Source organism: Ranitomeya imitator, chromosome 10 (assembly GCF_032444005.1).
Source record: "Ranitomeya imitator isolate aRanImi1 chromosome 10, aRanImi1.pri, whole genome shotgun sequence".
NCBI lineage: Eukaryota > Metazoa > Chordata > Amphibia > Anura > Dendrobatidae > Ranitomeya > Ranitomeya imitator.
Window position 1 is genome coordinate 30,271,272 of NC_091291.1, and position 27,592 is coordinate 30,298,863.

At 44.1% G+C, this 27,592-nt stretch overlaps 1 protein-coding gene across 2 annotated transcripts; it reads left to right on the forward strand.

Moving 5' to 3' along the window:
• The first annotated feature begins 581 nt into the window (after positions 1-581).
• RIC8A (RIC8 guanine nucleotide exchange factor A) lies at positions 582-27,293 on the forward strand. Of its 2 annotated transcripts, XM_069742497.1 has the most exons (11): positions 582-751; positions 8,288-8,335; positions 11,914-12,006; positions 12,970-13,584; positions 16,329-16,423; positions 16,618-16,768; positions 17,384-17,479; positions 17,857-18,001; positions 20,356-20,500; positions 22,775-22,894; positions 25,722-27,293. In XM_069742497.1, the coding sequence occupies exons 1-11, from the start codon at positions 668-670 to the stop codon at positions 25,840-25,842; spliced, it is 1,713 nt and encodes a 570-aa protein (XP_069598598.1). In that variant the 5' UTR covers positions 582-667; the 3' UTR covers positions 25,843-27,293. The 2 variants fall into 2 exon arrangements, with proteins under 2 accessions (XP_069598598.1, XP_069598599.1); XM_069742498.1 differs by lacking the exon at positions 11,914-12,006.
• The last annotated feature ends 299 nt before the right edge of the window (positions 27,294-27,592 follow it).

Sequence of the window (27,592 nt, forward strand, 5' to 3'; positions counted from 1 at the left end):
CCACTTTCCAAAGACATACTGTTGGGCAGTTTAGATTGGGAGCCCAATGGTGACAGTGATGATGATGATGATGATGTCTGCAAAGTGTTTTGGAAATGAATGACGCTATATAAGTGTGTAAAATAAAATAAATTAAAAAAATGGGGTAAACAATAAAAAGGGACAGGTGAGATAGACAATGAAGCGGTCTCTCAGGGGAAGGCCCTAGAGGGGTTTTTAGGTGCAGACTAGAAGACGGAACATGTGGCCGATACCGTTTCCAGCTTTAATTTCCTAATGACCTGACTGTATGTTCTTTGTAAGATTCAACAACATTGGAAATGATAAAAAAAAGAGAGTAATTTTTTTTCCTGCTGGGGGTGGGTGGGGAGTGCACTTATTTTTTTTAGATATTTTTTTTCTAATCCATATTAAAGGAGACTGTCAGCACAATTGCCAGTGCAGATATGAGGCTCACACACAGATTATTGCATTTGCTCCAGAGTAATAGAGGACATTGATTGCCCTGAGTTGGGAGCTGCAGGGATGATTGACAGCTCAGCTCCCAGGCAATCCCCGCCTGCCGTGACGTCACTGTGTCAGTGCTGAGCAGGAGGAAGAGGAGCAGACTGGGCCACTTCCTGCAAGCACAGGGCAAGCAGCAGGCACACACTCTTCCCTCCCAGCCATGGACCTGGATGCCATCCTAGACAAGCTGGAGACTGGAGAGCAGGAGCTGGTGCATAAAGCCCTGCTGGAGTATAACAAGGAGGTAAGGCAAGCACCAGGGCAGCAATAAGGATCATGTCTGGATGCAGGGAGGAGGTGGCAAGCACTTATAGGATTGCCTGCTTCTATCCCTAGATCTGGGGGTGGAGGGATTGCATGCAAATCCCATCTACAGTACATTAATCCTTTTTATTTTTTTTCATTTTGTCCTAAAAATACCCTTTATTCCTAAAAATAACTGTACTCATATCATCAGTGACTAATGTGGCAAATAGTTATGTATTATTAGTTGGGTGATGACACATTTTGCTAGTTTTACGTCTCCGACGAAGCGACCCTTGCTATGTTTGGAGAACTACAAGTGCAAGTTGGTAATTGCTTGATCGGATATGACTGGGTTAATTAAGAATAGCCGACAGGGTCATACTAATCCACCGGATGTGTAAGGTTGCAGCTTAGCGCTATGCACTTTAATAGGGATGTGGTGCAATACCAGACAATACCTAATGGCAGGGGTGGCGCTGTTTCTAGGGAAAAAAAAAATTGACTTAGGTTTTTCTCCAAAAATCAAAATAATATCTTACTGATCATTAAAACTCCTAGTTGTCTACTTTTTTTTTTTTTTTCTTTGATGTCAAGCAAAAAGGAGGCTGATATTTGGGATCACTGGTGATTTCAGGGCTGCGAAGTCGGAGTCAGTCATGGAGTCAGAGTCGGTGTCATGGAAATTGAGGAGTCGGAATCTGAAGTTTGGCTTACCGACTCCACAGCAGGGTTAAAGGGGTGTTTCTAGAATGAAAAACAGATCATGTCTATATTGGTCGTTCCACCTCCGAGACCCCATTCTGCACAATAATGGAGGGGTGACCCCTGTAGAATAGCAGTCATACATGCGGTCAATATTATATAGATAGGTGTGCACACTATTTGGCTATCTGTGTCTGCCCCATGCTGGCATCTGTGTGGCTGACTTTCCACATGGCACAATGTGATCCAATCCTTCCTTGGCCATAAATCTATTAGTTTCTTGGATGGCAGTGCGCCGCCACTCCCTATTTAGCCTTTTTTATTGATCCACTTTCCTACTTTTTCCACTGTAAAATAATAGCTTGCAATTATAACAGATTTTTTCCCCCCCCCAGTATAGTCATTTATCATTCTCGTCTAGGCACCCTGAATTTTTTTTATTTTATTTATTTAATGAGTTTTCTGCTGTGTGATTGATGGGGATGTGGCAAGCGTGAGACCCGGTAGCGTGCGCCACGTTAATTAGGTAGAGAGGGAAACCGTGTGGGTGGAGAGCATGCGATTGGATGATGCCGTCTGAGCGGAGAATTCCCACTTGGATCCTCGTAGTCCATCACATGAGACGTTTCCGGGTCACCTTGCCCTTAGGAGTGTGTTAGGTTCGGCTGCACACAGATTTCTGCTTTCCGAAAATTCCACGTGGGATTTTTTTTTTTTTATATACATTGTAGCCATTTTATATCCCTAGTTAGGATTGGAAAAAGTGTATATAAATGTACAATTTATTATGTTAGTGTTTTGTTTTTGTTTTTTATTTTCTTTAATTTGTTTATACAGGGGATGTTTTGTGAAAATTTAGGGCAGCTGTTCCAACAGGTCCCTGTCCTCTCACAAAAGTACAAGTGAGAGGAGAGGCAGAAGTTTTGCAGTGCAAAGGATTCAATATTGTCCTGATTGGTGCCTATGCAGAGTGCAACGGCAAATGACAAACTCATCTCGACTGCTGCGCTCTGCATAGTAACTAACTGGCATCAGAGACCGAGATAACAAGGCAGCACACGGGGGGCTGTGCCGGTTTCGCCCTTTGCCATGGGGGGCTGTGCCGGTTTCGCCCTTTGCCACGGGGGGCTGTGCCGGTTTCGCCCTTTGCCACGGGGGGCTGTGCCGGTTTCGCCCTTTGCCACGGGGGGCTGTGCCGGTTTCGCCCTTTGCCACGGGGGGCTGTGCCGGTTTCGCCCTTTGCCACGGGGGGCTGTGCCGGTTTCGCCCTTTGCCACGGGGGGCTGTGCCGGTTTCGCCCTTTGCCACGGGGGGCTGTGCCGGTTTCGCCCTTTGCCACGGGGGGCTGTGCCGGTTTCGCCCTTTGCCACGGGGGGCTGTGCCGGTTTCGCCCTTTGCCACGGGGGGCTGTGCCGGTTTCGCCCTTTGCCACGGGGGGCTGTGCCGGTTTCGCCCTTTGTAACGATGGGGTGGGGGACAGGTTTCGCACTTTGCAACGCACAGCAATAACACATGCAGTGGAAAATCTCTGCTACCGATGCGTGTGCCCCCACCACAGAAATCATGCCTCCGTTATCGTAACATGAGACTCTCCTGGGTAAACTGTGTGCAAAATTTTGACTGTTTTTTTTTTTTTTTGCTAATGGCAGCATGTTTCTGTGATGCTGAAAATGGGTCGAATGTAACCTTGTGGTGAACAATTCCACATCATGAAATATTAACAGCTGCCGTAGGAGGAAGCTTTGTCTTTAGTGACATTTGATGTCGTGCTGTTTGAGATTTAACCAGGATTTCTACCCTGTAGATAAATTGGTCTTCAAACGTTTTCGTTTTCATTTCTGGCAGCTATTTTTGCAGAAGTGCGGCCTTCTTGGATGCTGCTTTTGATTTGCCTTTTCAATAACTTTTTACACAGCGAAACATAAAGATTGTGAAATCCCACGTCATTTTTTTTCCTAATAAAGGCGATTATCTGTTTAGGTGGGAAAACGTTTCATGTGAACTAACAAGGCATTGGTTCTAGCGCGGTCCGTTTTGAAAACGGATCCAAAATACTCTCCTGTGAACGTCGCCTCCTTGTCAGTTTGTGGGATTGACTCAAAGGGGGCAAAAAATATGGTTTCACTTGTAGACATGTTCGCCTACAAAATGCAAATATCTCCTCAAGTTAAACACACAAAACGCAAATATTTCTGTCAGTAAAGCAGAGTCGGACTTTGCCAATTTGATTTCTGTGGAAATCCTCCATCAACAGAACTCTGTCTTTATTGTCTATAACAACCAATCACGGCTCGGCTTTCATTTCACTTCAGCTGTTGAATATATTAAAGCTGTGCTCTGATTGGTTGCTATGGTCAGCCAGTTTTCATAAATGAGGCCTAGTATGTTGCTATGCAAAAACTAGTAGCCTGATACAGTTATACTAGTCGATATTGTGTTCACCTGAACCCCCTAAAGTGTCAAAACGAGGTTGTCCGAAAAAAAGGCACAATTCTTTTTTTTTTTTTCGTGGGGGACCTTTTTGTATAGCCTTAAAGCTGCAATATCCTCTCATCTATTTTATGATGGCAAGTCTCTGTCTGAGCCAACAGCCTCATGTATGATGTTGTTACTTCAGTCCACGAAGCCTGCGGTCAGACGTGGTCTCAATATGGATGAGAAAATATGGGCCCCCTATAAATTAGCCCTTTCTGTGGAATTTGAGCTAAATTCAGTGTGCGGACCACAATTTGTAGACTGATCGCAGGTCTTCTGAACCAGGAAGAAGACCCTCGGTCAGTCTGCTCATTGTGGTCCGCATACAGACCGTAAAACCTGGCTGTCTGAATCATTATGTATCACGTACTGCCATCCAGCAGTCCACATGTCTTGTATGCCTATTTTTCCACAATACAAAATGGCCGTTACATGCAAATTTAGTTGCAAAGTCATGACTTTAAAGAATTTCCCCGCATCGGTGCCCTCAGTCATCCGTACACAGCATTCATACTAAACGCTGTGTGTGGGGGCCGTGATCTGCAGTACTCGGTGTCGTCTACCACCTCCATATTGACGTCTCGGCCTAGAGACTACACGCATGTGGCAGCCAGGAGTTTACACTCTCTTCTCACTTCTCTCTGTTTTTCCTGTGAATAGATAGATCTGTTCATCATAAACAAGGTTTAATTGTTCCCGGTAGGCGCCCAGGATAGAGATAATATGTGATTGTTTACCTCGTGTATGTGCAGCTGCTGTTTGCCAAGAAGTTTTTTTTTCTCTTTTTTTTCATATCAAACATTGTACAATAAAACCACATATTTTTCATATATATATAAAGTACAGACCAAAAGTTTGGACACACCTTCTCATTTAAAGATTTCTCTGTATTTTCATGACTGAAAATTGTACATTCACACTTGAAGGCATCAAAACTATGAATTAACACATGTGGAATTATATACTTAATTTCAGTTGTTTCACACTTTTTTTGTTATGTCTTATATTCTAGGTTCTTCAAAGTAGCCGCCTGTTGCTTTGATGACTGCTTTGCACACTCTTGGCATTCTCTTGATGAGCTTCAAGAGGGAGTCACCGGGAATAGTTTTCACTTCACAGGTGTGCCCTGTCATGTTTAATAAGTGGGATTTCTTGCCTTATAAATAGGGTTGGGACCATCAGTTGTGTTAATCAGAAGTCTGGTGGATACACAGTTGAGTCCTACTGAATAGACTGTTAGCTGCTTTTTTCTTGCCATAATACAAATTCTAAGTAAAGAAAAACAAGTGGCCATCATTACTTTAAGAAATGAAGGTCAGTCAGTCCGAAAAATTGGGAAAACTTTGAAAGTGTCCACAAGTGCAGTGGCAAAAGCCATCAAGCGCTACAAAGAAATTGGCTCACATGAGGATCGCCCCAGGAAAGGAAGACCAAGAGTCACCTCTGCTTCTGAGGATAAGTTTATCCGTGTCACCAGCCTCAGAAATCGCAGGTTAACAGAAACTCAGATTAGAGACCAGGTCAATGCCACACAGAGTTCTAGCAGCAGACACATCTCTACAACAACTGTTAGAGGAGACTTTGTGCAGCAGGCCTTCATGGTAAAATAGCTGCTAGGAAACCACTGCTAAGAACAGGCAACACGCAGAAGAGACTTGTTTGGGCTAAATTACACAAGGAATGGACATTAGACCAGTGGAAATCTGTGCTTTGGTCTGATGAGTCCAAATTTGAGATCTTTGGTTCCAACCACCGTGTCTTTGTGTGACGCAGAAAAGGTGAATGGATGGACTCTACATGCCTGGTTCCCACCGTGAAGCATGGAGGAGGAGGTGTGGTGGTGTGGGGGGCTTTGCTAGTGACGCTGTTGGGGATTTATTCAAAATTGAAGGCATACTGAACCAGCATGGCTACCACAGCATCTTGCAGCGGCATGCTATTCCATCCGGTTTGCGTTTAGTTGGACCATCATTTATTTTTCAACAGGACAATGACCCCAAACACACCTCCAGGCTGTGTAAGGGCTATTTGACCAAGAAGGAGAGTGATGGGGGGCTACGCCAGATGACCTGGCCTCCACAGTCACCAGACCTGAACCCAATCGAGATGGTTTGGGGTGAGCTGGACCGCAAAGTGAAGGCAAAAGGGCCAACAAGTGCTAAGCATCTCTGGGAACTACTTCAAGATTGTTGGAAGACCATTTCTGGTGACTACCTCTTGAAGCTCATCAAGAGAATGGCAAGAGTGTGCAAAGCAGTCATCAAAGCAAAAGGTGGCTACTTTGAAGAACCTAGAATATAAGACATAATTTCAGTTGTTTCACACTTTTTTGTTAAGTATATAATTCGACATGTGTTAATTCATAATTTTGATGCCTTCAGTGTGAATGTACAATTTTCATAGTCATGAAAATACAGAAAAATCTTTAAATGAGAAGGTGTGTCCAAACTTTTGGCCTGTACTATAGGAAAACTGCTCATATCAATGTTGAAACCCCCCAAAAAACCCTTATGCTGATGTATTGTTAAGAAATGAAAGGGTTACTCCCGTCTTCATAGATGTGTATTGTCCTATTGTGCTTGTAAAAAGAAGAATTTTTGCAATTTAATGCTTGTTAAAATTTGCAGCCGTTCTTGAGATATTAACACTTTTATTTACAGTTCGTTGTCTAGGAGACCGACCACCGATTCTATCTAACTTGTAAGCACTTATATGAAGCTGGTCGGGATTAGGAAGGAACAGCGCAGTCCAGCGATCCTGGCCGGATTTAAAACTGTGCTTACAAGGTCAATAGAAAAGAGCTTGTAAGTACTGCACATGTTCTGCTGTCTGGCAGCGATGGTCGGTCTCCAAAGTAACCGGCTGTAAACAAAAGAAAAGTTGTTAATATCTTTAGAACGGCTGAAAATTTTGATGGGCAGTAAATTGCAAAGTTGCTTGTAACTACACCAACTATCCAACAGTACATATTTACGAAGATGGGGATAACCCAAAATCAATATTCATATTTTCTGTTAGTTCCCCAAAGGTGATGGATCTGAGGTATCTGCGTTTTTGTTTTTTTTTTTCGTCCAAATAATTTTAAAATCCATTCTAATAGTTTAACAACGATTTTGTAACCTAATAAGTCAGAAATGTCATCACCCAGCATGAGACTTTATTATAACGGTCAAATTCACCAGACCTGAAATAGGGGATTGAGCAGGGAGTAGCAATTAATACATTCTTCTAAATAAAAATAAAAAAAACTTGTCGCTAGGTCTTGCGTGTCCACTTTTTGTTCTTAATTTATTCCCGCTGCGCCCCTAGGTATTTTTTATTTTTTTTTATTTTTTTAATCCGCCAAACAGTTCCAGAGAACATTTTTTTTTTTTAATGCAAATTTTTAGGGTCTTTACAAAGTTGATCACCAGGTAATTATGCAGAGCAGCCTGAATCTTCTAGCCACACCCCGTTGGTAAAAAATATATATATCTGCCCTAAATAAAAAGGTCCATAACTCTGCAACCATATGTTGGATTTAAGAAAAAAAAAAAAATTTAAGGAAGAAAAAAAAAATCAGGAGCATCACTTTTGGACTGTGATGAGAAAAATATCCAATGAATCTATCTCTTTTCTACGTCTATTTTTTGTTCTGTTAGGTGATAAATGTATTTAGTTAAAAACCCCTCTATCTTTTGTTCACAGAGGGTCCTAAACTCCCCTGTGTGAACAGGCGGCTACCTTCATCAGTCCTGACCTTGACTGGAACAGTTGCCTTTTACTTCTATGGAAAGGACAGACAGTCGTATCATCGGTCGCGTAGATGTCCGTGGTGTTTTGGTTTCATAGGCTCATTACTGTTCGTCTACTCAGGGGACTTTGGGACCCCATTCTCTAGTCTGTGGATATTTGATAAATCATTGTTGCCACCTTTTTCACCCCAAAATACCGTAGGATTGTTTTAACATAATGAGATTCTTTTACATTCGATCTCTGAATTCTGGCAGGGCTACGTTGTTGTTGCCGCCGCCGCCATTGTTGTTGTTATTGCCGTTGTTTGTTATGTCTCTGCTTTTCTGCAAAAATTTATGCTGTTGAGGGCGAGCGAGTCAAGCGGCAGATTGGGCAGATGACTTCTAATCCGATACGAGACTATTTATAGGAAGTGTCAAATTTGCAGGATTTCCCATAATTACTGTACAATTTCAGCAGAATGTTTATTATTTTCTGTTAATAATATAGAGTCAGTGCAACGATGAACTGGACTATTTTTTTTTTTTTTTGTCCTTCAAATTCCATTTTATTTATAGAATAACTATTTTTTTTTTTTTTGTCTTGGTGAATTAATGTGATTTTCTTTTTTTTTTTTTTCCAGAATTCACAATGTTTCTTCTTCAATTCCGAGCAGAGGGAACAGAGAAAGGTGAGACCGTTTTTTTATAGGTTAACGTTAACATCATGCACATGTCTTTGCAGATTCTACTTTTTTTTTTTTTTTTTTAACCTTTTTGGTTGCACTCTCTCCTTTTGAGTTTGCATCGGGGCGACTAATGTGAAGATTGGGGCACCTGTATATGTGGCAACAATTGCGGCCATATTTATGATTTGTTTTGTCTGCCTTTGTCCCAGTTCCTATGGGTTGAGTACCTTTGTACATCATTCTTCTACTGTTATATTATCCACCGCCCCCTATTTTTTTCCTTTTCTTTGAATTGCAGCAAGAGGAGCTGGAAGAGGTAACATAATGCAGTAGTCTAGGAGTAGACTGCCGTAGCGTTGTGTGCACGGGATGATGGGCACATCATGCACACTAATATGTGACCGGAGTAAATCCGGGCACATATTATATAGGTCTTCGTGCATTTGCACATGTCGCCTTTTTTTTTTTTTTTTTTTTTTTGCTTCTTAGGACAAATACCGTAAATTGGTTGCAAAGATATATTGGGATGATTGATTGCCAGTTGCATTTTTGCAATCATGGTTTACGGTACATGTTTCGGCCACAACAATATCCAGCGCATCCACATCTGTCCTGACCCCCAAACTAGCAACCTCATACTGAAATTGTCGCCCGAACATGGGCTGTAAAATATGGACTTGTGCAGTTTGTCCGATTTTTAATTGGTAGATTAATTTATTTGGGTTACATTAGTTTTTAAATTGAAGCAGATATTAGCCAGTCATTCACCCATTGTATTCTGCGGGTGACCAGCCCAAGTGAATTTCGTGAATCAACCTGACCTTCTCTAGGGAGTTTCCAGGATATAATTATGCTTTCCTGTGTTTAGAAATGCAGTTAAGGCCCGGGGCAGTACCTGACCATGGAGGGCGCCTTGTCAGATATTTGGCACCGCAAAGCTTTATTTCTGCTTTTTAGTGGGATTCTGGGGGCTGTTAGACTAGTACTGCCAAGGGCCCGGCTGCAAGAATTTTTTTTTTTTTTCGGAATGCCCCATTACTTAGTTGCTCCCTTTTTGCTTTGCATCCACATTCCCCATTACTTAGAGGCACTCTTCTGCTTCTCACCATCATGCTCTGTTTGGTGGCTCCTCTTTGCTCTTCACCCCGTGCCCCATTACCTAGTGGTTCCTTTTTATTTTCCACCCCGAGCCCCATTACATAATGGCTCCTCGTTGCTCTTAACCCCATGCCCCATTACCTAGTGGTTCCGCTTTGCTCTCCACCCTGTGCCCTATTACCTAGTGGACTCCTCTTTGTTCTCCACCCTGTGCCCCAGTACATAATGGCTCCTCTTTGCTTTCCACCCCGTGCCCCATTGCCTAGTGGCTCCTCTTTGCTCTCCACGCCGTGCCTCATTACCTCGTTGCTCCTCTTTGCCTTCCACCCCGTGCCCCATTACCTAGTGGCTCCTCTTTGTGCTCCACCCTGTGCCCCATTACCTCGTGGCTTCTCTTTGCTCTCCACCCCATGCCCCATTATCTAGTGGCTCCTCTTTGCTCTCCACCCCGTGCCCCATTACCTAGTGGCTCCTCTTTGCTCTCCACCCCGTACCCCATTACCAAGTAGCTTCTCTTTGCTCTCCACCCCATGCCCCATTATCTAGTGGCTCCTCCTTGCTCTCTACCTTGTGCCCCACCTAGTGGCTCCTCTTTGCTCTCCACCCCGTGCCCCATTACCTCGTGGCTTCTCTTTGCTCTCCACCCCGTGCCCCATTGCCTAGTGGCTCCTCTTTGCTCTCCACGCCGTGCCCCATTACCTCGTTGCTCCTCTTTGCCTTCCACCCCGTACCCCATTGCCTAGGGACTCCTCTTTGCATCCCACTTCCTTGTTCTCTGGAACATCTTCTGACAGGGCAGCTATACCCCATCACCACCTCCCTCCAGCTTACATCCTTTTCCTCCCTACCTCCATGTTTTTGCCACAAAGTTCTGCCACCTAATGTCTTCCCTTTCCTCCGCCAGGCTGAATCCCACTCCTGCTGACACTTTCTGCTCATCCCGTCCTATTATCCTCTAATTGCCTCCTACCACTTCGATTACCCCATCACAACCTTACCTCGTAGTGACTCCCCTTTACTCTCCCCCTGGCATCTTGTCTTTTTCCCCCCTCTGAGCCTCAGCCAGTGTGACCCCCTATGTCCCCCATCCTCCTAAACTCCTTGACTGTATGGGGTGCAGAAGTTCATGATGGCAGTCACATACTGATATTCTAGTGCTGCTGACCACGTCCTATATTTCCACAGTGAAATATTCCTCGGCAGTGTTAGATATGTTTATACCGAAGTGCCTGGAAGTCAGGCCATTGTAACCCATAGTGACAGACTGCCATTTATGAAATTGAACAGACATGGATTGTTTTTCTTCTGGCTGATGCCGAGTTCTCAGTGATCACAAAGTGGTGTCGTCACAGTTATGCCCGGGGTTGGGTAGGATAGAACCTATCCATCGTCAATGCAAAATGGGCGTCAGCTGAAGGTTTGGTCCAAGTCGAATCTATTCTATCTCTTTATAAGGAACCATTCTTCACTGGTCATAAAGAGGCAATGAGCGCTCTAAATAGGTGACTCAGTACAGATCTACATCGGGAGAAGCACGAAAACATTAACCTTTCATAACATAGAAGAATGCAATAACTCAACACATTGGGAGTAGAAATACCCCCTATTGAGTATTGGGTACAGGACGCGAGGGTGTAAACCTCGATCTGTTGCCACAAGACTTTTAGTTCCCACTATCAGATTGGAGGGGGTCTCCCAGATCATCTACTGACCAGGTGAACAGAGGCGTCACCGGAGTCCGATGGGTCCCGCTGCAAAATTTGGAACTGGGCCCACACCTGCATGTTGGGCCGTCGTATGGGCCTTTGTAGTGTTCTGGATCGTATAAAGATATTTGTGGTATAGAAAATTGCTAAAAAAATTTAATAAATGCAACAACAAAAGGTACACTAGCCTTTTTTTTTATGACACATTTTCTTTAACGTGCTGAAAACAAAATATCTAGATGACTGTTTGACTCTTGTAAGTTGTATTTGGGGTATATTATCGCGACTGACTCCCTACTCCATCCTACATTGTTCTCCACTCTCGGATCACACAGCGGAAAGAGGCCCGGGTGAGGATATTCGTATGAATGAGCCGGCTCATCTTATACTTTTTATATTTTTCGCAAATCTATATTTTTTAAGTCCTAAAATTTAGCAATTACTTAAGGACTCTGGAGGATAGAAGTCTATTGTATGAGAATATCTAGAATCGCTAATAGGACTTTAATTCTTGGTTCTTTTCATAAAATATAGGATGCACTTAACCCTTCGGTAGCCTTTCATGTGACTGTTTTTGCTGTTAGTTTCGACTGCCCTTACGGTTTCTCACGTAGTTGATGTCTTCCGTGCTTCTATATCCTAATTCCCAGGGTCCTGTAAAGTGATGGGGGTTAGTAGTAGAACTAGAGTGCCATTTTAGAATCATTAGCTGATCCCTATCGCCTGAATCCTCCTTTGTTTTCCATCTTCATTTTCACACCCCGTTAATACCCGTAGTTCAGGACAAAGCGATTCCGGGACGGAGTCCCCAAGTCAAACTCTGACTATGACTCGGATTATTCGGAGGATCATGATCTTAAACTGCGACAGGTGAGACAAACAGGTGGAAAAACGATGAACTGTTGATTGTGTACAGGTTCTGTCAAAACCATTCAAAAAAACATAATTAGGGTAAAGTCCCACAATGGGTGGTCCTCTTACGTCCTAGTGCAAAGTGGATAAGGATTGTGTCTGTGGCTGGAGGGCAAGCAACCTCAAAGGGCCTAAGATTTGCCATTGCTGTATGATCGGTAGGGTCCCACCTCTGATTGAGAATGGAGCCACCTCTGTTTCACCCTTCAGTCTTTCTCAGCATCTAATCCACTTTTTGTGCACCAGCTACAAGTCCTAGGTTGTCTGGTGGTTGCCGCTTCTCAGGGTAAACTTAAGTTGTGCATTACACCAGCACTGTGGTCCCATCATTCTCCAGCTTCTAGAGGTCGTACGCCTATGAATCATAAAGTGATGGCATGTCCTACTGATAGAGTTGGTGCAAATCGATTTGCAAGACCTGGTCATTGACCATGACGTTGTTCTGGAGCCATGAAGACCTCCTTACTGCTCTTCTTTTGATTAGCCGGCTTGGCGCGACCACTGCAACAATGACGTTGTGCAAGGTCATCTAATTAAAAGATGAGCTATGGATTCCTGGGCGGTAAGAGACCGCTCTCACGGCTCCTGTTCCAACGGCCACAGGTGGATTGGGTTGGGTGAACCATTTCACACCAACTCTAGGAATAACCCTTTAAAATATAAAGCCTTTACCTGACAATGCAGTAGTCAGGGGCATAACTATAGTGGGTGCAAGGGTACAGTTGCAACAGAGCCCAAAATGTCCATTTGCCCCCTTTATGAGAAGACCAATACTATTAAAGACTCGTTCTAGTTAGGGGTCCATTTGGGAAAGTTACTGAGTGTAGTTCTAATGCTCCTTTTTATTACAACTACCTCCAACCTTAGAAGTACCCGGTGGCTTCAAATTAACGGAAACCTCTGCTCTTCTTTTGCCCTTAGAAACTTGGAGAAGTGGTGATCAAGTTCCTGGAGCGAGATCTGCAGCCTTCCTGCCAGATGGCCTGCCTGGAGACCATCCGCATCCTATCCAGAGACAAATATGGATTGGCCCCTTTCACCAGTCGTTCCGCAATGCAGATCTTGGCCAGATATGCCGGCCTGGACTACTCTGAGGAGATGGAGGTGCCTCTTATCCCAGACAGCGAGAGCGCAGTGGAAGCTCTGAAGGGTCTCTGTAATATCGTATACAACAGTGTTGAGGCACAAGAAGTGGCCACCGAGCTGCGTCTGGTGTGTGGCTTGGCTCGCCGACTGAAGCTTTACAATGAGACCAGGTCATCGCACGAGAGCAAGTTCTTCGACCTTCGCTTGCTCTTCCTTCTCACGGCTCTGAGGGTGGATGTGCGGAGACAGCTCGCCCGAGAGTTGAGAGGTGTCAGTCTCCTGACCGATGCACTGGAAAGCACTCTGGCCTTGAAATGGTCCGACATCTACGAGGTGGTAACGGATCGCTTAGCGGCACCGTTGGGCAAAGAAGAAACTGAAAGGGTGATGGAAATCCTAAAGACTCTCTTTAATATCACCTTTGATATCAGCCGCAGGGAAGTCGATGAGGTGAGGGGTGTTTTGCAAATTGGACCACTGCCGATCCCTATTCCTAATAGTGGCCACACATGCTTGCTCGCTCTCCATTAATGAAAATGTCAGATATGGAACAGGCATGTGAATGGCACAATTTGGGTCCCGCTGTCCAGAAAGTGAACATCCCCTTTTAATTTTACTATGGTTCCATAAGGTCACTCCTGCTAAGCGCATAGTTTCTTTGCAGCATTACTTTTTGCCTTATTCTTTTACTTAAAAAAACTGCTAATACTTATTCTCCCTACTCCCCTGAGTGTTTGTTTTTCTAAATCCGCCATACAGTTCCAGAGATGTGCACATTTTTTTTTTATTAAAAGCTAAAGTTTTATGGTCTTTTGTATTTATACAAAACAGCCTAAAGACACGCCCCAGAGGATCCTGTGACTCACACCCCCCGGCTGAAGGCCGTTTGCACGCTCCCTGTGTTTGCATGTTTCTTCTGTTGTGACATCACTGTGTGCATTATCCCTTCACTCCCAATAGTTACTGGCATCTAAAATATATGCTTTTTACCTACATTTTAGAGCTATTTGGTAGATCTCAAGCCTCTGTCACTCCAGCTCCCTTCACTGCCCAGCGCCCCCGCCTCCTGCTTGACTGACAGTCTCTGTTCTGTTTGACTTCACAAGCAGGAGGCGGCAGCACTGGGTGGGGAATAGAGTTGGAGTGACAGAGGGTTCAGATCTATCATAGTCCTTCAGCCTCATTTGCATATCTTTTCAAACACTAATTTCTCAGTAAGGGAGGAACGGACTGGCCATGTAAAGGTGTTACTGAGCTTGTCTTTGAGAAAGCTGCACGCATATATAATTAGTTTGGGAGGTGAGATCTTTCTGACAAATTCCCTTTTAAGAGGAATTGGTAGATGACCTGTTTCTGGCATTGTCCGTGTCCCTTCCCTGCCTGGATATTTCTGGTTTCTGCCACTTCGCAAAACTTAATTAACTGGAAATTACTCAGAGCAATTTACATTAATTACCGCTATAATCGTTCTTATTAATGAGAGCCTCGGAGCGCTGAATGTAAACATTATGGACCCTCTTATGGGAGGTCAGCACAGCCGCATTCTAGCTGGCCGAGGAAAATGTATTACGGGCATATTATAGGATTATTCATTAAGGCTGTTATTAATTAAAGGGGTTGTCCACAATTGGTCCGAGCGAACAAAAGATGGCAATGCCAGGAGTTGCATCCTATCGGGAGTACATCCTATCTTAGTAAATGCTTTTTTCCCCCCTTTTGTTGTTCCTCTATTATTCCTCCTGGAAATGTCTTGACATTGACAACAACATTTAACTAGTTAACAGCCACGGATGGATCGCGATTCCACCTGCGGCTGTTTGGGGCACATGTCAGTTGTTCAAACATGTGCCAGCAGCTCACCGCCAGAGCCCACATCAAGGGGAGAGACACGACATGCGCCGTACTAGTACGGCGCATGTCGTGAAGAGGTTAAGGAGCAACATGTAATTCTCTATTTTGCCTGTGGAGGCACTGTAGGAAATGTGAACACTTGTGAATGCTTTCTCTTTCGCTTCCAGATGGGCAGCAGTACTCTATGGGACTTATCTTCTGTAGAAGGATCGTCTGCAATTATTTTGCTTGTCTGAAAGTAAATGGCCAAAAAATAGAGCACGATTTAAAGGGGTTAAATTATTTTAGTGCACAGATTTGTTCTGTTTAAAAGAAAAAAAATATATCTTTATCTACCCCCATCCTTCACCAGCACTGCACGTTTATAACTACAGCTTGTGGACCACTGCAGTCAGTCACTGGGTTCAGTAGTCACGTTCTCTAGTCGTGCAATGCGCCATGTCAAAAAAAAATAAAAAATTATCAGGAGAGTAAAGTAAGGCTGGTTTTTATTACATTATCAATTCTGTGCACTAATAAAAAAAAATTAAAGGCAAGCTCGGAAAACCCTTATATATTTTAATAAAATGGCTAAAATAGAAAAAAAAAGCGTAAAATATAAACTTTAATTTTTTTTTCCTTTTTTTTTTTTTTTGTTTTTTTGTTTTTGTTTTTCTACTTGCTCCCACTTATGTTTTTCAGTTTTGTTTCTTTGCGTGTAAAAGGAGGAATTCTTCATCTTCTTTACCCAGAATGGTCCGGATCATAACTCACAGGCTACACTGTCCTCTAGTGAGAGGTTTTTTTTTTTTTTTTAACTAGTGTCACATGATCTCTTCTTTTTCCCAAGTGAAAGACAAACCCGTCTAAATAATATGACCTGGCAAAAAGCAAAATGTCTGTCGTGAGACATCCCCTATGCCTTAGATATGTTCACGCTAGAGTAACATGTTAGACTTTATTATTTCACCTTCTCACTTATCAGATTTTCTGTATAGATTGGGACAGAGTCAGCAGAGTCATCTCATTATTGAAAGGCAGCAGATTTTCTATCTATACTTGGCACCTCGTCTTCGTTCTAACCTATAGATCATTATTTCACCTGCCGTGCACCAATGGTCAGCACGTTGTCCAGCTTTATCATCGCCTATCTCGTTTATTTAGAAAATTAAACCTTCTGCTACTGCTTCCAAACCTCACTGTTGCGATCTATGATTTAAAGGGAAATTGGACACCATACAAATAATGCATAAAAATAATACTAACATTGACAGATAGGATTGTGGATGTTTCAGGTTGTAGTTCATTGTGGTTTCACTTATTTTTCTCATTTTTTCTCTCACTTTTTCGCCTGTTAATCGCAGGAAGATGCAGCTCTCTATCGCCACCTGGCAGCTATTCTCAGGCACTGCTTACTCCGACAAAGTGACGGAGAAGACAGGACGGAGGAATTCCATGGGTAAGAGTCTTGACTCTCGTAAAAAGGGAGATTTGTCATAAATTTTGGCAAAACTGCCATTGGTATAAAAATATTTGTTGCCAGTCCCATAATGCGTAGTGAGGGCTGTCAGTCCTTGTGGTGTGGGTGGAGGAAGCTGGAGGACTTTCCAGAAGTCCTGGCAGCATAGTCGGTGACCTCTGCATTCTGTGCAGGCACACGGTGAACCTTCTCGTGAACCTGCCCCTCATGTGTCTGGACGTCCTGCTGACCCCTAAGGTGGAACTCGGCTCTGTGGAGTACATGGGCATGAATATGGACACTGTGGAGGTTCTGCTGCAGTTCCTGGATCGGAGGCTGGACAGGGTATGTGAAAAGGAAGCCTCGCCGCCTTAGTCTCAAAAATATCTCCTGTTCTGCTTGAGCTTTCAAGGTTCTCCATGACATGGGCTTCATTTCTGTAACCATCTCAGTTGCTGGATATTTATTCTATTTTTTTTTTGAGTTTTACTCATTTTTTTCCCTTCCTCCCTTTTTTTTTATCCCTCTTTTAATTCTCTTTTTTTTTATTTTCTATGCTTTTTTTATTTATACTTCTTCCTTTATCCTCGCCTGTTTTTTTTCTCGTTTTCTTTTTTATTCTTTCTTGCCTTCCTCTTTTCTAATTTTTCTCTTGCGTGTTCTCTTGTCGTTTTCTCTCCCATCATCTTTCCTTCTCTCTCTCTAATTTTTCTTTTTCTTCTTGCTTTATCCTTTTGTGTCTCCTCTTTTCTATTTGCTCTCTTGTTCTTTTTTTTTTTTTCCCCTCTCGTGTACTCCCTCGCCTTTTTTCTTTTTTTCTCGTCTTTCCTTCTCACTATCTCTAGTCCTCCTTTTTCTTTTCTTTGTTCTTTTTATCTAATTTTTTTTCCCCTTTTTTTGCTGTCTCCAAATTTCAATCAGCTTCCTTATATTTTCCTTTTTTTTTTTTTCTCTCTGCAGGGTCACAAGTTGCGAGAAACGCTGACTCCTGTTTTGAACCTCCTTACAGAAAGTTCACGAGTCCATCGAGAGACTCGAAAGTTTCTCCGGGCTAAGGTGAGAAAGTGACTGGCTGCTCCCCCACCATCATCTCTCAACCTGAACTGTTAGTTACAACTTCTCATAGGCCACCGTGTGATTTAGACAAATTAAGGACTTTCATTAACAATGACATTTTCAAAAACCCTAATAAAGTAGGTCTCCATTCAAGACCCTCGTTTTTCGACAGGGAAAAACAATAATATAATATTGTGTAATTCTTTATTTCCCCAGTGGGGGCACTGCAGGGGAATTACACACTTGCTGATCACAGATTACAGCTGATCACATGAGGTCCCTACATTGACCGTTGGTTAGGGAAACGTTCTTACAAAGCAGAATTTAAGAAATTCCTCATATTTACAAAGTTGCTTACCAGAATGTCTGACTTTCAGGTCTTGCCTCCTCTGAGAGATGTAAAGAACCGCCCGGAAGTTGGGAATACCCTGCGCAATAAGCTAGTCCGTCTGATGACCCATGTGGACACAGATGTAAAACATTGTGCGGCCGAATTCCTGTTTGTCCTTTGTAAAGAAAATGGTAAGTAACAGAGGACCCTTCCACCTTGTAATGATGCCAAGTGTTACATATCAATCACACTGAAGGGGAAGGGCTGGCGATGTGATGCTGAGAAGGGGAAGGGCTGGCGATGTGATGCTGAGAAGGGGAAGGGCTGGCGATGTGATGCGGAGAAGGGGAAGGGCTGGCGATGTGATGCTGAGAAGGGGAAGGGCTGGCGATGTGATGCTGAGAAGGGGAAGGGCTGGCGATGTGATGCTGAGAAGGGGAAGGGCTGGCGATGTGATGCTGAGAAGGGGAAGGGCTGGCGATGTGATGCTGAGAAGGGGAAGGGCTGGCGATGTGATGCTGAGAAGGGCTGGCGATGTGATGCTGAGAAGGGGAAGGGCTGGCGATGTGATGCTGAGAAGGAGAAGGGCTGGCGATGTGATGCTGAGAAGGGGAAGGGCTGGCGATGTGATGCTGAGAAGGAGAGGGGCTGGCGATGTGATGCTGAGAAGGGGAAGGGCTGGCGATGTGATGCTGAGAAGGAGAAGGGCTGGCGATGTGATGCTGAGAAGGGCTGGCGATGTGATGCTGAGAAGGGGAAGGGCTGGCGATGTGATGCTGAGAAGGAGAAGGGCTGGCGATGTGATGCTGAGAAGGGGAAGGGCTGGCGATGTGATGCTGAGAAGGGCTGGCGATGTGATGCTGAGAAGGGGAAGGGCTGGCGATGTGATGCTGAGAAGGGGAAGGGCTGGCGATGTGATGCTGAGAAGGGGAAGGGCTGGCGATGTGATGCTGAGAAGGGGAAGGGCTGGCGATGTGATGCTGAGAAGGGGAAGGGCTGGCGATGTGATGCTGAGAAGGAGAAGGGCTGGCGATGTGATGCTGAGAAGGGCTGGCGATGTGATGCTGAGAAGGGGAAGGGCTGGCGATGTGATGCTGAGAAGGGGAAGGGCTGGCGATGTGATGCTGAGAAGGGGAAGGGCTGGCGATGTGATGCTGAGAAGGGCTGGCGATGTGATGCTGAGAAGGGGAAGGGCTGGCGATGTGATGCTGAGAAGGGGAAGGGCTGGCGATGTGATGCTGAGAAGGGGAAGGGCTGGCGATGTGATGCTGAGAAGGGGAAGGGCTGGCGATGTGATGCTGAGAAGGGGAAGGGCTGGCGATGTGATGCTGAGAAGGGGAAGGGCTGGCGATGTGATGCTGAGAAGGGGAAGGGCTGGCGATGTGATGCTGAGAAGGGGAAGGGCTGGCGATGTGATGCTGAGAAGGGGAAGGGCTGGCGATGTGGTGCTGATACGGGGAAGGGCTGGCGATGTGATGCTGAGAAGGGGAAGGGCTGGCGATGTGATGCTGAGAAGGGGAAGGGCTGGCGATGTGATGCTGAGAAGGGGAAGGGCTGGCGATGTGATGCTGATAAGAGGAAGGGCTGGCGATGTGATGCTGAGAAGGAGAAGGGCTGGCGATGTGATGCTGAGAAGGGGAAGGGCTGGCGATGTGGCGCTGAGAAGGGGAAGGGCTGGCGGTGTGATGCTGATAAGAGGAAGGGCTGGCGATGTGATGCTGATAAGAGGAAGGGCTGGCGATGTGATGCTGAGAAGGGGAAGGGCTGGCGATGTGGCAATGAGAAGGGGAAGGGCTGGCGATGTGATGCTGAGAAGGGGAAGGGCTGGCGATGTGGCGCTGAGAAGGGGAAGGGCTGGCGATGTGATGCTGAGAAGGGGAAGGGCTGGCGATGTGGCAATGAGAAGGGGAAGGGCTGGCGATGTGATGCTGAGAAGGGGAAGGGTTGGCGATGTCGTTGAGAAGGGAGAAGGGATGGCAATCATGCACTGACAAGGGTGAGGGGCAGTCGCTGACAAGGGGGAAGGGCTGGGGATATCACTGACTGACAAGGGGGAAGGGCTGGCGATGTGGCGCTGCGCAGTTTGGTTTTGTGAGTCTAAAACCATCTCCTTTATACTGTGACAAAGAGGAAATAAATGGATTATTACTGTAAAATTAAGGGGTTGTCCTGTTACAAAAAATAATACCCCATAGTCTCTTTCCATCTACCACAACAAGATCACTGAGCTCAGTGATTGACTGCAGTGCTGTCGACATGACTTCACTGTTGTAGCCCATGAGCAAAGATTGGAGCAGCAACAGAAGGTGGAGAATGGACCCCTAGAGCTTGAGTAATGGTTTAGTTATTTTGTGTGTCCCTGAGCCTATTGGGGAATAATCTTTGAAGCTGGACAACCCTTTTAAAATTCTTGAATTGAAGTAAAACACTTGGAGCTGTTGCAACAATTGGCGCTGGATTTTGGCATCTTGGTTTTGTCTGTCCTTGCTATACCATATTCTCTACTCTTGATGCAAACGTGATTGTTTTGCCTCTCATCATACAGTATCTCGTTTTGTAAAATACACTGGATACGGTAACGCTGCTGGCCTGCTTGCTGCCCGGGGATTGCTGGCGGGCGGACGAGGAGAAGGACGATATTCTGAGGATGAAGACACAGACACCGAAGAATACAGAGAAGCCAAACCTAAGTAAGTGCTCTCATTTACCATTTTCTCCTAGTGGGGTGATATATATTTGTGTTGAGTAGAGATATATATATATATATACATAATTGCAGGGACATTATTAAAATGTTCATCTGAGGAAGGTTCTGCCGCTGAATGCATTCGGGCAAATCACCAAGATCCGCTGCTGGCAGCTCCTTTGTAATCACGGATCAATAATGTCTCAGATGTGCCCCATAGTGGCCGAGGCTGGAAGTGCTGGGATTTTTGCACATTGCTCATACTCTTAATTGAATTTAGTCTTTAGTTTTCCATAATTTGCAGAGGAGTAACGTTTCCATCCTGTGATTTCCATCTTATTCACTATTTTCCTTGTTGTTGTGGAAATTTCAGTGTTGAGGATGTGGAGTATATACAGGTCCTTCTCAAAAAATTAGCATATAGTGTTAAATTTCATTATTTACCATAATGTAATGATTACAATTAAACTTTCATATATTATAGATTCATTATCCACCAACTGAAATTTGTCAGGTCTTTTATTGTTTTAATACTGATGATTTTGGCATACAACTCCTGATAACCCAAAAAACCTGTCTCAATAAATTAGCATATCAAGAAAAGGTTCTCTAAACGACCTATTACCCTAATCTTCTGAATCAACTAATTAACTCTAAACACATGCAAAAGATACCTGAGGCTTTTATAAACTCCCTGCCTGGTTCATTACTCAAAACCCCCATCATGGGTAAGACTAGCGACCTGACAGATGTCAAGAAGGCCATCATTGACACCCTCAAGCAAGAGGGTAAGACCCAGAAAGAAATTTCTCAACAAATAGGCTGTTCCCAGAGTGCTGTATCAAGGCACCTCAATGGTAAGTCTGTTGGAAGGAAACAATGTGGCAGAAAACGCTGTACAACGAGAAGAGGAGACCGGACCCTGAGGAAGATTGTGGAGAAGGACCGATTCCAGACCTTGGGGAACCTGAGGAAGCAGTGGACTGAGTCTGGTGTGGAAACATCCAGAGCCACCGTGCACAGGCGTGTGCAGGAAATGGGCTACAGGTGCCGCATTCCCCAGGTAAAGCCACTTTTGAACCATAAACAGCGGCAGAGGCGCCTGACCTGGGCTACAGAGAAGCAGCACTGGACTGTTGCTAAGTGGTCCCAAGTACTTTTTTCTGATGAAAGCAAATTTTGCATGTCATTCGGAAATCAAGGTGCCAGAGTCTGGAGGAAGACTGGGGAGAAGGAAATGCCAAAATGCCTGAAGTCCAGTGTCAAGTACCCACAGTCAGTGATGGTGTGGGGTGCCATGTCAGCTGCTGGTGTTGGTCCACTGTGTTTCATCAAGGGCAGGGTCAATGCAGCTAGCTATCAGGAGATTTTGGAGCACTTCATGCTTCCATCGGCTGAAATGCTTTATGGAGATGAAGATTTCATTTTTCAGCACGACCTGGCACCTGCTCACAGTGCCAAAACCACTGGTAAATGGTTTACTGACCATGGTATTACTGTGCTCAATTGGCCTGCCAACTCTCCTGACCTGAACCCCATAGAGAATCTGTGGGATATTGTGAAGAGAAAGTTGAGAGACGCAAGACCCAACACTCTGGATGAGCTTAAGGCCGCTATTGAAGCATCCTGGGCCTCCATAACATCTCAGCAGTGTCACAGGCTGATTGCCTCCATGCCACGCCGCATTGAAGCAGTCATTTCTGCCAAAGGATTCCCGACCAAGTATTGAGTGCATAACTGAACATTATTATTTGATGGTTTTTTTGTTTGTTATTAAAAAACACTTTTATTTGATTGGATGGGTGAAATATGCTAATTTATTGAGACAGGTTTTTTGGGTTATCAGGAGTTGTATGCCAAAATCATCAGTATTAAAACAATAAAAGACCTGACAAATTTCAGTTGGTGGATAATGAATCTATAATATATGAAAGTTTAATTGTAATCATTACATTATGGTAAATAATGAAATTTAACACTATATGCTAATTTTTTGAGAAGGACCTGTATGTAGTGGATGTAGGATAGGAGTTGAGCAATCACAGTAAAATTGAAATACGTGAGTCATTATCCTTTGTCATGTTAATGGGGAAATCTAGATTTCCTCATATTTCTTCAGTGGTGTCAGAGGTATAATCCTTTTTACCAATCAGTGGGGCTCTGAGATCTCAGACTTCATTTTTGATCTTGTAACCTCCACCTCATTTAATAGGAAATGTTGTTGTATACTTCTTCTTATGAATTAAAATGGAATTTTACTTTGTAAACCTCCATGAAGCATTAACCCTGTGACCGGACGTGTAGAAGAGAAGCAGCCTAACCCTATGGACGGGATGACGGACGAGCAGAAAGAGTATGAGGCTATGAAGCTGGTCAGCATGTTCGACAAACTGTCTCGGTGAGAGATCCATCACTTGGACTACTCTTCTCTTTATATTCTTTGTTTGATGCCACAGATTCATTATATATATATATATATTTTTTAACTAATTGGGCTGGGACAGGACAATATCATATTAGCTGTTTTCTTAGATGTCACAGCGCCACCCGGTGGTATGATTGTAGAATAGCTGCTTACGTTGCCGAGCAACGCGTTTCGCATAGAATCGTTTTGGACCTGAAGTTGCTCCATTTGTCTCAGAGGCAGGACCCCGTGTTCCCTAAATGGTCCTAAAGGTGGTTGGAGGACCCATTGTAATCCTTTTTTTTTTTTTACATCGGATGTGTGGTAGATGTCACATGCGTGTGTATACAGCGAGCTCAGATGTTGAGCCTGCTCCATATACAGCTGGTGCCGGCCGTGTTATACAGCAGTTATTGCAGCCAGCTCCAGTCTCACCTGTTTAACCAGTTACATAGTCCTGCCCAGTGTTGGATTGGGGTGCCAAGGGCCCACCAGTAACCATCTCCAGGGCCCCACTTTTCAGCTACATGCAAATGTGACATTATCCTCAATCCCAGATTTGTTATAATCATGAACTAGGTAGATTGTTCAAATAATAAGATGCCGCCTTTGTCTGTACGTAGTGATTCAAGTATATAGTGCCAAGTACTGCTCAGTAGTGGCCCACCAGAGGATTTTCCTCTTCTCCTGTGGGCCAGTCCTGTCCGTCGCTGACCTATGAGATTACAGGAATGGGGATTTTAGTTCATAAGGTAAACATTGTAATGGGGAAAAAACAAAATATATATATATTTTTCTGACCATTCAGTCACCCCTCCCCCCCCCACAAAAAAATTAAGTGATAAAATACGAATAAAAACTACAGTTTGTCACATAAAAAAACTACCCCGAACACAGCTCCATCAATGAAAAAGTTGCAAGTCTTAGAAAATCACAAAACAAATATATACAGTGAGTACGGAAAGTATTCAGACCCCTTTAAATTTATCCCTCTGTTTCATTGCAGCCATTTGGTAAATTCAAAAAAAGTTCATTTTTTCTCATTAATGTACAATCTGCACTCTCAGTAATGTTTTGAAAGTTTATTAAAAAAGGAAAAACTGAAATCACATGGTCATAAGTCTTCAGACCCTTTGCTCAGACACTCCTATTTAAGTCACATGCTGTCCATTTCCCTGTGATCCTCCTTGAGATGGTTCTACTGCTTCATTGGAGGCCAGCTATGTTTAATTAAACTGATAGGACTTGATTTGGGAAGACGCACACCTGTCTATATAAGACCTCACAGCTCACAGTGCATGTCAGACCAAATGAGAATCATGAGGCCAAAGGAACTGGCCAAGGAGCTCAGAGACAGAATTGTGGCAAGGCACAGAACTGGCCAAGGTTACAACAGAATTTCTGCAGTACTCAAGGTACCAAAGAGCACAGTGGCCTCCATAATCCTTAAATGGAAGAAGTTTGGGACCACCAGAAGTCTTCCTATACCGGGCCGTCCAGCCAAACTGAGCAATCGTGGGAGAAGAGCCTTGGTGAGAGAGGTAAAGAAAAACCCCACGATCAGTGTGGCTGAGCTCCAGAGATGCAGTAGGGAGATGGGAGAAAGTTCTACAAAGTCATCTATCACTGCACCCTCCACCAGTCAGGCCTTTATGGCAGAGTGGCCCGACGGAAGCCTCTCCTCAGTGCAAGACATGAAAGCCGCATAGAGTTTGCTAAAAAAAAACAAACACATGAAGGACTCCAAGACTATGAGAAATAAGATTCTCTGGTCTGATGAGATGAAGATAGATGTTTTTGGTGATAATTGTAAGCGGTATGTGTGGAGAAAACCAGGCACTGCTCATCACCTGCCCAAAACAATCCCGACAGTGAAACATGGTGGTGGCAGCATCATGCTATGGGGTGTTTTTCTGCTGCAGGGACAGGACGACTGGTCGTCATAGAAGGAAACATGAATCCGGCCAAGTACAGAGATATTCTGGATGAAAACCTCTTCCAGAGTGCTGTGGACCTCAGACTTGGCCGAAGGTTCACCTTCCAACAAGACAATGACCCTAAGCGCACAGCTAAAATAACAAACGAGCAGCTTCAGAACAAGTCTGTGCCCATTCTTGACTGGCCCAGTCAGAGCCCTGACCTAAACCCAATGGAGCATCTCTGGAGAGACCTGAAAATGGCGTCCACCAACGTTCACCATCCAACCTGACGGAACTGGAGAGGGTCTGCAAGGAAGAATGGCCGAGGATCCCCAAATCCAGGGGCGAAAAACTTGTTGCATCATTCCCAAGAAGACTCATGGCTGTACGAGCTCAAAAGGTGCTTCTACTCAATACTGAGCAAAGGGTCTGAATACTTATGATCATGTGAGATTTCAGTTTTTCTTTTTTAATAAATTTGCAAAAAATACCACATTTCTGTTTTGTCAGACAAGATGGAGTCAGAGTGCACATTAATAAGAAAAAAAAGGAACTTTTTTGAATTTACCAAACAATTTACCAACAGTGAAAAATGTAAAGGAATACTTTCTGTACCCACTGTAAATATTCTGAATTATTTAAAAGCTGTAAAATACGAGAAAAAATATACAAGTTTGATAGCAATCCTACTGACCTGAAGTTGTTGACCATGTTGCGAAAAAAACTCACAATGGCAGAATTCCTTTTTTTTTTCTTTTTGTTTTTTTTCATTTCACCCCTCTTGGAATTATTTGCCATTTTTTTCAATATATTGCAAAAAAAACAATTTTTTTAGCTTAATACGTCTTAAGTCACTTTTCATCAACTTTTAAAAAAAATTTTTTGTTTGTGTGTGTGTACAGAGAACAAATCATCCAGCCGATGGGCGTAACATCCGATGGGAGACTGGAGGCTTTAGACGAGGCGGCACAGAGGATGCTACAGCAGCAGGAATCTTCCGATCTGGAGACGGATTCAGACTAAGACCGTTCACTAGTTGACCGCACATGTAAGAAGTCCGAGCCACGCAGAAGTCGTCGGAGGAAGAGACTGCAGACATCTTTATAGGCGCCATAACCCACATGGGAAACTAACTGTAGATCACTGTAGATGAGTGTGAGACCTCGGCAGTAGACCGCACACTGGGATGTTACAAAGCATAGTATGGTCCTTTCGTAGGAGGACCCCGCAGAGATCTGACGTTCCAGCCGTTTCCCAGGGTTCAGGGCACTGTGCCCCAGCCCCTCTACTTGGATAGCTGTCAGACTGGGGAGCGCCGTCAACTGTCCTAGAAAGATGGCGCAAAACAAGTCTTTACCACTAGAGAGCAACACTTCTTACACCCACTGCCACTGGAGGGCGACTGGTTTATTAATAGATGCAGGCGGTACATTTAGTGGCTGTAGGATTCTTGATCCACCCCCCAAAAAAATATTCCCCAAAATCTCTTAAGTAATTTTTCAAAAAGAGCACAATGACTAGGGGGTGCAGTGTTTCTGTGTGCACCAAAATAACTAGGGGGTCATTTATTACAGGTGCACCAAAATGACTAGTGGTGTAGTGCTTCTGGGTGCACCAAAATGCATAGAGGTTCAATGATTGTGTGCACCCAAAACTCATACGGGGTCATTGATTCTGGGTGCACCAAAATGACTAGTGGTGCAGTGATTCTGAGTGCACCAAAATAACTAGAGGGTCATTGGTTATGAGTTCACTAAAATGACAGGAGGTGCAGTGATTTGTGTGCACCAAAACTCATAGGGAGTGCAGTGATTCTGGGTGCACCAAAATAACTAGGGGGTCATTTATTACGGGTGCACCAAAATGGCTAGTGGTGCAGTGATTCTGGGTGCACCAAAACGACTAGTGGTGCAGTGATTCTGGGTGCACCAAAACGACTAGTGGTGCAGTGATTGTGTGCAACAAAACGACTAGTGGTGCAGTGATTCTGGGTGCACCAAAATGAGATGATATAAAAAATGGTATTAGAAGCTTTTGCTCCTCCTGCCAACATAGTGATGAGTGATTGTGAAGAATTCGGTGTATATGAACCGGGACCCTAAGTAGCCGTGATCTGTAGTCAATGTGACGACGGATCGTGCAGGATTTCCTTATAAAGGACGCGTATTTAGGAATTGTTGTTATTTAATGTGTATGTGAAAGGCTAGCCTCGTGACCCGGTATATTACACTGAGATGTCCTGTCTAGGCTTTAGTGCAGAAGATGTAAAGCTACGAACAATGAGAAAAACCCCACGAGAGCGATCATAAACCTGTAGTGAATGATCAATTCTCTATTTTATAAAATAGCCAAATATTTCATTGTGCTGCTCGTGGTTTTTTTTATATTGGTAATGTGTGAATATCTGATAACTTGATAGCTTTACTGCAGTTATTATTTTAGTAAAAGGAAAAAAAATAAAAATTAATTCCTTATTTATTATGTTCCGCCATTCCACAACATAACGGTTTTATTTGAAGGGTTCCTTTTAACAGCAGATCCACTGGCGATAGATGCTGAGTAAGTGGGAATCCCAAAGCAGGGACTCCCACAATATTGGCAGAATAAGGGACCCTGGTCTCTCCAGCCGGAACTAGGAATTAACTCTACCATAGTACACGCTTGGGTAACATTTCCAGCTAGCGTGTGTTAAATCCTGCTGTCCAAGATCGACAGTGGGATTGAACTGGTTAACAGCCGCGGGTGGAGCACCAATCCACCTGCGGCTGTTAAA